Here is a 9338-nt window from a genome sequence, read left to right as displayed (position 1 = left end):
CCCGGGTCAGCGAGTGAGCTGGTTGGGGCAGAGGGTCTCACTGCAGAGCGGGCCTGGGGGCCATGGAGGCCAGGACAGTGCGAGAGCAGGGAGGGCCCTGGAGCAGCAGCATAGACGAGTCACTCCCAGCTGTGCCCCTAGGACCACCCTGGGCCCAGCATCCCCTCTGCAGCACAGCACCCCCGGCACCCCCCGGGCACTGCGGCCAGCACTGACCGAGGGGAGTGCACTAGTGACGAGCCCCCACCCTGCTGGCAGCAGCATCCTGGATTCTTTCCCCTGTGTCTCCCCAGACACTGGCACGGGAGGACTCTGCCTAGCTGGTGAGCACGGACCAGGGCCAGCTCTCTGGCACTGCCTGCTGCACGCGCCCTGTCTGAGTTCCACTAGTGCGCCCGGCCCACGGGCACTGCACGGCCCCTACTGATGCTCTTGGCTGGCAGCTGACGCTAGACACATTCGGACTGGAACCGCAGTGCACGGTCCTACCCGGGAGAGCGATGAACCCCTGGGCCAGTTCTCCAGCACTGGCCATTTTTAAAGGAAGCTGGGACGTCGTTCTAGCCCCGCTGCAGGGGGTCAGACTCGACGATCACAATGGGCCCTTCCGGCTTGGAGTCCATGAACACACCTGGCAGTTTCCACATAGCCTGTTTGCAGCTCAAGCAGATGCTACATCCTGGCAGCCTCTGGTCCCGGGATGGGGAGAATTCACCCAACTGCCCGCGCTGGGCCTGAGGCTGGAGCCCTGCCCCGCTGCAAGGACCATGCCCCACAGCTTGACTGTGATTCTTAGGGACAAGGGCAGGCACCGGCCCAGCCTGTTCGGTGGGGGACGCAGGCTTGGGGGATGGCTGGTCAGAGCTCAGAGGGGGTAGATCCAAGGCCTCAGCATGCTGGCCCCATGCTCTCTGCTCTCCCTGTACCCATGGGGTTGCCCCACAGGCTGCAGCATCCAAGCCAGGAGCGGGGTCAGTGATGCCCTTACTGATATCACTGGAGCAGGCTCCCTATAGTGCCCTTCAGTGGGGTGTCTCCCAAAGGAAACAATTGGGATCGTTTAGTGCAGTGCGGCAGGAGAGAGGGACCCACATTCACCAGCGGGGCCACACTGGTAAATTGCAGAACATAAGAACCAGGGTACAGGCCATGAAATCAAAAGGCAACAAAACACTGACAGGAAATATGCTTTTACCCAGTGACAGTTAGCCTGTGGAACTCACTGCCACAAGAAATCTGGGCCCCAGGCTCGGGAGGATTTAAGACAGGATTAGAGGTGTTTGTGGGAGAGAACATCCAGCATTACTGTCAACCGGTGAGAATGAGCCAGGCCATAACCCTACTTCTGGCCTGAGGAATGGGCAGCTGATGGGATCAGACACCCCCTCCAGGTGCCAGGTGCTCCCCTGGGACCACACCAGGGCTTCCCCGACCCCTCCCCCACAGCAGCTGGCACCAGACTTGGCCCCAGCAAGGCGCGGTACCAGGCCAGGCTCCCTGCAGAGCCCCAGCAACGGCAGGGGCGGCAGTATGAGGCAGTGACACCCCTCCGCACCAGCACAACAGGGCCCGGAATGAGCCCCTTACTCCCTCGCAGGGGTCACATCACGGCCAGACCCGGGGGGGGGGGGGCAGCAGCCTGCCCTGCTCAGAGCCCAGGCAGGAATGGACATGGGGCACCAGACAGCTGGACATGGGGGTGCTGACCCTGGACTGATAGACACAGTCCCTCGTCAATGGTCTGTGACCTGGCCTGTTGGTCTGTCAGCCTCCAGCAGCAGTGGGGCTGGTCCCTGAAAGAGGCTGTGGGCAGCTCCTGCCTGTCTGTCCGGTGCAGCCCACACCCCACACCAGTGCGTGGCAGAGGAGGCGATGCCCCGTGCCAGGACAGCTGGGTGGGCTGGGGCCAGTGCTGACAGCAGCACGCAGTAGGCTGCCTTTAGCTCATGGAGACGTGCCCAGGGGCAGATAACAGCAATGGGGGTGGGGACCCAGCTCATGCCAGCCTGGCACCCACTCTTAAAACTCCCATTGGCACCACAGCAGAGCCCCCCCAGGGGCAGAAGAGCCAGGAGGCTGACCAGTGCCAACTGGGAGGGCCTACCCGAGCTAAGCCACCCAGCCACTGCCGGTGCCATCCTGCCCCAACTCTGACTGCTACCAGAACTTGACAGATTCTAGACAGGCCCCGAGACATCACCCCTACAGGACACTCTGAATGTGCTCCAGGGCAGAGCCCCCTCCCCTCCTGCTGGGACAGCCAAAGCCTCCCCTCGCCCCCATGCCTGACCCAGAGCCCAGCCCACCCCTCCCACCAGCAGGGGTCAGGCCCCCAGGAGCAATCCCTACCCAGCACCTCCCTGCAGCTGCACCTAGGCGAGAGCTGCAGGAGACAGGACCAGAGCTGGGGCGAGCAGCCCGAGGGCTGGAGCTGCCACCAGGGATCCTCATCTGCCAGCAGCAACCTGAGCTCTTCCCTGCTGCCTCGGACAGTGTAGCCTGCTTGCTTGCCTGTGTCTCTTTTCTTCTACGTTTCTTAGGGTTTTCATTATTTGTTTTATTATAATAGGCTTATATTAAAGTAGTTTGGCTGTAACGCAAGGGACTTACAGGCCACAGCCTGCATGTTGAGCTAAGACGAAGTTAGCATATATACATCTGGGACCTTTCGCCTAGATAGATAGTAATAAGTTAAAGCACAAGGTCCATACATGGCTGCAACCTTTAACATAGATAGATAAAGAATGTGTTGAAGGAGGTTGGCAGAGGGGCTAAACAGGTGCACTGCAAGAAAGAACCAAAATAACTGGGAGGGCAAAAATAACAAATGTAAAAATAATCTAATGTCATTAATATGTAGAAACATACCAGCCTGTGGAGTAAGTTACCCCAACACTTCGCTGGGTAAGAAAACTAGGTTTAAAGAGAGAAGAAAGGCTCAAGCACCCATGCCCTATAAAAGGGGGTAAACTCACCATGCCAAGGAAGTGTCTAGGCTTCTAAGTTTCTAAGTTTTTTCTGAGCTTGCTTTCTAAATTTTCTAAGCTCCAAGCTTCTTCGTTCTTTGGTTTAAGTCAGTCTATTCGTCTGTAAGTTCTTAATGTTAAGTTTGACGTCAATTAGTTCAGTAAAACTCTAAGTTGGAAGAAGCTAGAGCTAAGAGTTACTGAAGCTAAGCTCTGCACCTCCCATTCAAGAATTAAGAAACCTGAACCTAAACTCTTCGCACGTCAGTCTCTTACCACCAGGTTATCAAGAAAAGGTGTAAGTATATTAATCAAAAGCTTGATAGTATATAATACCATATGTATCTTTAATAGTACTGCATTTGTAATTCTAATTATTTAACCATTTAATTACCATTATTATTCCATTTATCTCACTAAAAGTCTTGAAGACTATATTTGTCTCAGTATAAGCATCTTGTCATACCCCCGAGGGTCCTTTGCAAACTGTGTAGCCTGATTCTGAAACAAAAACCCTATTATCTTCTAATCAGATTAATTGGCAAACCTATAACCAGTATTAGCCAAATTAATAATATTAACCTCCTAAAAATCAGGCAACAGCAGGGCACTGGGCCCCCTGCCTGCAGCTGAGCAGAGCCCAGCCCAGCCCCTCCCTCTACACCCCAGGCAGCTCCTCAGCCAAGCTACCCTGCTCCAGGGACAGCTGCACAGCCCCACGAGCTGCCAGCACCCTGCCCCTCCCCGAGAGAGCCCAGGGCTGGGGGGGCTGTAAGGCTACGGGAATCCTGAACCACTGCGCCAGCCCCCGGGCTGCTGGGGACGAGAGCCACAATCCTCCCCCCCAAAAAAGGGACACGAGACTGAACGAGCAGCAAGTTTATTGACAGTCCAGTGAGAAGCCAGCCCCAGGAATGGCCCCCAGCCCTGCCCCAGTCTCCTTCAGATGCAGCCCCCAGCCAGCCAGTCCTGGGGAGCAGCACAGACAGCTATGGCCAGGGAGGCGAAGGCAAAGCCGGAGCCTGGGGGCAGATGCCAAGCCAGCGCTCAGGCAGGGCCCTGCAGGCCAGCGAGGGCTGGTCTGGGGCAGCGGCACAGAGCAGGGCTGCCAGTGACGCTGCTCAGGGCACTGCCTGACCCAGCTGGCTCCATGAAGAGCATGGCCAGGGCTGCGACAGGCTCAAGGCCTTGTGCACCCACATGGGGGCGGGGGGGAGGCGAGCCCTTTCGCAGGCAAATCGCAAAGACTTCCCTGCTGGAGAAGGGGGGCAGAGACTTGGCACCACCCCAGCAGCGTGCCGGGCCTCGTGCCACCAGAGCATGCATCACAGCTTCGTAGGGCAGAGACCCCGACCTGCAGCTGCTCAGGATTGGCAAGGATCAGCCTGGCCCCACACTGCCAGCACTGCTCAGCAGACATCTGGGAAGAGCTCCCCTGCCCAGGCCTTGCTCAGGTCCCTCCACGCAGGGCAGCTGGGAGCCTTCCCCACATGCCCAGGGCAGCACTGGCACACAGACCACGAGCTCGCCATGACCCCGTTAGCCCACTCAGGGGTCTCTGTACATCACGAGACCCCCACACATTCTACACAGGGGATGACTCAGTCCAAAGACCAGATTGGCTCACACCCAAGAGGTACCAAGCCCTGTTCCCAGGGTGCTGCAGCTTCTCCAGGCTGGGGCATCCGGGGGCAGCGCAGAGTGCCCCATCCACAGCACCACACCCCGTCAGCACCGATGATCCGCTCCAACAGCTTCTGTGACACTCTGAAACCCCTGCTCCCTAAGCCAAGAACAAAACAGCAGTGAGCACTTCCACAAGGCCCAGCCCAGCGCTCCCACCCCCAGTCCAGGAACAGATCCTCCCTATGCTCCGGTCTCTGTCCTGCACGAACCGCAGCACAGAGAATAGCTCCGCTTGCAGCGCAAGCCTGCTGGACCCGTGGGTCACAGCTCGCAGCATCCCAAGGCATGGGGCCTGCAGGACATTGCCCATGGCAGCAGCCAGCGAGAGCCCTCGCCGGGCCTGGTGCTTGTTGGCCTGAGGCCTTTCAGACCCAGCAGCTCCCACACCACTGGGGACACTGAGGCACGGAGCCATGGGTGTGACGGAGGCCCACCTCCTCGTACACAGAGCACTGCTGGGGAGCAGCCCAGCCCCTCACTCACCTCAGCAGCACCTCCAGTTCCCGTTTCACCACCCCCACCACAGGGGGCCCCTGGTAGGTGAGCGCCGTGTACATCTGCACCAGGGAGGCCCCGGCCCGGATCTTCTCCAGCGCGTCCTGCCCGCTGCTCACCCCGCCCACGCCGATGATGGGCACCTTCCCTAGGAGAAGGAGGGGCATTAGAGGCGGATGGAGCACCTGGCCTGGGGTGGGCAGAGCGCCTGGCATGGCTCTGCCCGGTGGGGCGGCAGCACCGTGTTACCTTGGGTGAGGGAGTACATCTCGCCAACCGTCTGCGTGGAGAGTGCTCGCAGGGGCCGCCCGCTGAGGCCACCAGGCTCCGCACGCAGGGTGCCACGCAGGCTGCTGGGACGGCTAGTGGTGGTGTTGGTGACGACCAGCCCATCCACACCTAGCTGAGACACCGAGGGCACATGATGGCAGCAGAGCTCCAGGCCCCCTGCCGCCCTCCTGGGGGCACCAGAGCTAGGGGGGAGTGAGCAGCAGAAGCCTGTTGGCGACCGGCTGCCCAAGCAGCCAGGCGCAGCAGCCACCCCCAGCAGCCAGAGCCAGCGGCTCCTGGCAGGGGCTGGGGAGAGCCTGCCCCTGGGTGCAGCCGGTCAGGATTGACACACGGCCCCATTGATCTCCCGCCCTCTGGCCAAAGCCATTGGACTGCAGCCTGCTCCGTGCCCCAAGCTGGAGCTCCTGGCTGGGACGCCCTCCCCTTGTTCAGCCTGCACTTCTCCTGTCCCAGCCCCTTTCCCCTAGTGCCTCCCCGGGGCTACCACCTCCCCCTTTCCCTTCCCTCTCCCCTGAGCTCCCGAGTCTGCCCTCCTTCCTCGGGTACTGCGAGGCCTGCACTGGAGCAGCGGGAGCCTCCCCAGAGCTACCTGCCCCCCACCTCGGTCACCACACTGGCTATGTCCTGCTTGTCCTGGGCAGTCAGGTCAGGGGCAATCTTCACCAGCACAGCCGGCTTGTGCTCACACCTCAGGGCATCCCTCTCCTCCAGCACCTGCAGGGACACCAAAGCCAGGAGCTGCTGCAGCGAGCGACATGCCAAGGGAGACACCCACAGAGCCCCAGCAGCCACCCTGCAGCCTGCCTCCCACACTGGTGTTACGAAGGCCTGACGAGCCGGGTGGGGGGCACCAGCGCCCAGGGAGGAAACGGAGGGGGTATGTCAGAGCAGCACAGAGAGGTCTCTGGGGAGCGGGGGCCCCCCCAGAACAATCCCAAAGGCACAGCCAGAATGGGGGCAGGGCAGAGACACAGACAATGCTGCTGCCTAAGGCTCAGCAAGGAGGAAGCACAAGGGAGCAGAGTGTGGCCAGCTCACAGCTGGTTTGCGGGGGGGGGGGGGGGAGGGAGTGGGGGGAGGGAAAGGGAAGGAGGGAAGCCTGGCATGAATCCCCTCCCTGGGGCCAAAGCACAGGCCCCCCATGCCTTCCAAAGCGAGACACCCAACCCCCCACTGAGTCCCAGCTTCCTGCCCATCTGCTGCTCTGCAGGGCTCCCCGCCCCCCGTCCCAGAAAACGGCCACCTCTGGCTCAGACAAGCGCTGCGAGAAAGGGCTGGCAGCCAGGCAGCGCCAGCCGGAGCAGCGAGGGGAGCACCCGTCACCGTCATACTGCACCGAGAAACACTGGGGTAGGTGCCACAGGCTGGCCTGGGACAGTTGTGTCTGACGAAGTGGGTATTCACCCACGAAAGCTCATGCTCCAATACGTCTGTTAGTCTATAAGGTGCCACAGGACTCTTTGAGGCTGGCCTGGGACAGTTACCCACCTTGGCCAGCAGGCGGCGCAGCTCGGCTTTGCCCTGCAGGTCCCGCAGCCCCGGCGTGTTTGGACTGGACACGTTCACCACCAGGTAGTCGGCCAGCGGGCCCAGCGTCCGGACCCCATCCACATAATCTGCCGCAGCATCTGCCGAGCCCTTGTTCTTACCCAGGTTTATTCCGAGGGGCATCCCAGCTGGAACACACGTGTCCCACTCAGAGAGGCAGGAGGGCCGGCCTTACCGCCTGTCCGCAACCCCAACCAGGCCACTCCAGAGAGGGCACCACGGCTGGAAGTATGTGCCCTACTAGCTGCTGCTGGACCAACCCCTGTACCAACCCCTGGATGCGCCAAGCCCAGGCCGGGCGCCGGGCACGCGGCTGTGCCGGGCCAAGTTAGACAGAGAGTCCAAACGCTGGCAGCTGCTCTGCACTGATGCCAGCACCATGGCTAGCCGAGGGTGGCCGTGCTGGTGCCAGACCAACGGCAGAGAATTCCCTGCACTCACCAGACCCACAGCACTACCCCACCCCTGATGCACAGGGGTCCCAGCGCCCGCCCCCTGCTGGGGAGCGCAGGAATTGCTGTAGGTCACACCCCCACACGTTGGGCTAGCCAGGGTCCCCATCCCCCTCCAAAAGCAGGTAGTAGTGGCCAGTGCTGAAGGCTTGAGACTCTCTGGACGGGCAGTTACGGAGTGGCCTGTTATGAAATGGCAAAGCTCTCCCGAGCCATGGCCTGTTGGCTCATGCCCTGAAGCAGGGGCAGCCACCACCCTTATGGCCTTCCTTGTTATCCCAACATCAATACTCTTCTGAATCCCATCACGCCCTCAGCGCTATCTTGTGACAGTGAGTTCCACAGGCTAACAACTGACTGCTATAGCACTCTTCCTTGTAACCTGGTTAAGGATCTTCATGACAGCAAGGAGCTTTACCTTCCGTGAGCTGGAGCTGCACTCCCTGCCGGGCCCGAAGCCTACGCTCCATGGCGGCATGTCCATGGCTGTTAAAGCCGTATCTGCACGGGAACAAGGAGAGGTGTCAGCGAGTAGCACAGAGCTGGACTAGAATCGCTCCCACCCAGGAACAATATGCCAGGGAAGGGAGGTCCTCGGTCTCCCTGTGGGATGCAGGGGGCTGCTGGCTGCCACGCCTCGGGCCACAAGACACTTACCTAGAGGGGGAAGCTGCATCTCCAAGCCCTCCATTGCTCAGCCCAGCAAGAGATACAGGATGGAAACAGATGCCTCTGCTCACTGCCCCCAGAGGCCACCTGCCCCTCCCACCTTGCTCACAGCCAAGGCCCACCAGCTTGCCTGACTCCCAATCCCTACCCAACCAGTCCCCTCCCAGCCTTGGCTCTAGCCTTACTGGCTCTTTTGCTGCAGGTCAATGGTGGTGGGGAAGGGAGAAAATGACCCCCCGGCAGCACCTAGAGGCAAACATGGGATTCCCCTCCCTCCCCCCTGTGACAGCAGCCTCTGACCCCAGCCTACCTGTTAATGACAGCCTGGTCCTCTGGCAGCCGGAAGACCCGAGGTTTGGGGTTCCCTTCCTGAGGCTGTGGGGTGACACTCCCCACTTCCACGAAGCCAAATCCCAGCTTGGCGAGCCCATCCACGGCTTCCCCGTGCTTGTCAAAGCCGGCTGCCAGGCCCACCGGGTTCCGGAACCTCCGTCCCAGGACGCACACCTCCTGGGAGAGCAAGTGAGGCCTCGTGACCCCCCACACAGCACGCAGTGACTGGCCCGGGGCCCGGCTGAGGGCCAGTCATGAGAGCAGCCCAGATAGGTTATTGGGCGTGTGTGCGGGGGAACCATCCACAGCCCGCATGAGAACATGGGTCCCTCGCTCACTTGGTCTAGCCCAGCCTCCCGCAGGCTGCCAGGGCCCTTCCCCACACTCAGCACGGGCAGAGCCCCACAACAGCCAGCCCCCTCCCCCACAGAGACTGGCTCCAGTTCCAGCCCCCGGGGGTGCAGCTGGCACAGCAGGGGCAGCTCAGCTCCCAGGGACATCCCCTTCCCTAGGGCCACTGGGGCATCCCACCAGCTCCGACGTGGGGTGAGTTCCGGGGCCAGGCGCACGCCCCACATATCCACCCATCGAGCGTCAGGGCCGCCCCGCAGGGGGGCTCAGCCCGTGCAGATCGTGTCCCCACAGGATGGGACGCACCAGCATGGCCGAGTCGCGCTGGGCCACGCGGGGCAGGACCCCCAGGCTGAGCAGGCGGATGGCGAGCACGTGGGCGGTCTCGGGCCCCAGCAGCCACTGCAGCCCCGGCATCAGGCGCTCGGCGTAGAACCGCTCCTCACCCGCGGCCACCAGGTATGAGGCGCAGAGAAGGCCGCCCCCGCCCAGCACCGCCACGGCCTCCCGGAGACGCTGCTGCAAAGCGAGAGCTGCCAGTTACCTT

The 9338-nt window shown here is 61.3% G+C and overlaps 1 protein-coding gene across 1 annotated transcript; it reads right to left on the bottom strand.

Annotated features, from left to right (window-relative positions):
• Positions 1 to 5010: 5010 nt before the first annotated feature.
• On the bottom strand, positions 5011 to 9328 carry DHODH (dihydroorotate dehydrogenase (quinone); the record flags this gene model as incomplete). The annotated part of the gene is made up of 7 exons (XM_029913921.1): positions 5011 to 5295; positions 5397 to 5550; positions 6039 to 6152; positions 6927 to 7114; positions 7857 to 7939; positions 8418 to 8617; positions 9098 to 9328. Coding segments are annotated over 7 exons (1134 nt in total), but the record flags the coding sequence as incomplete, so codon positions are not given.
• Between the last annotated feature and the right edge of the window lie 10 nt (positions 9329 to 9338).

The sequence above is a fragment of the Terrapene carolina genome, unplaced genomic scaffold (genome assembly GCF_002925995.2).
Source record: "Terrapene carolina triunguis isolate 2854851 unplaced genomic scaffold, T_m_triunguis-2.0 Scaffold12585, whole genome shotgun sequence".
In the NCBI taxonomy this organism is placed as follows: domain Eukaryota; kingdom Metazoa; phylum Chordata; order Testudines; family Emydidae; genus Terrapene; species Terrapene triunguis.
Note: the sequence above shows the minus strand (reverse complement) of the source record. Positions and strands in the feature narration are given on the sequence as shown.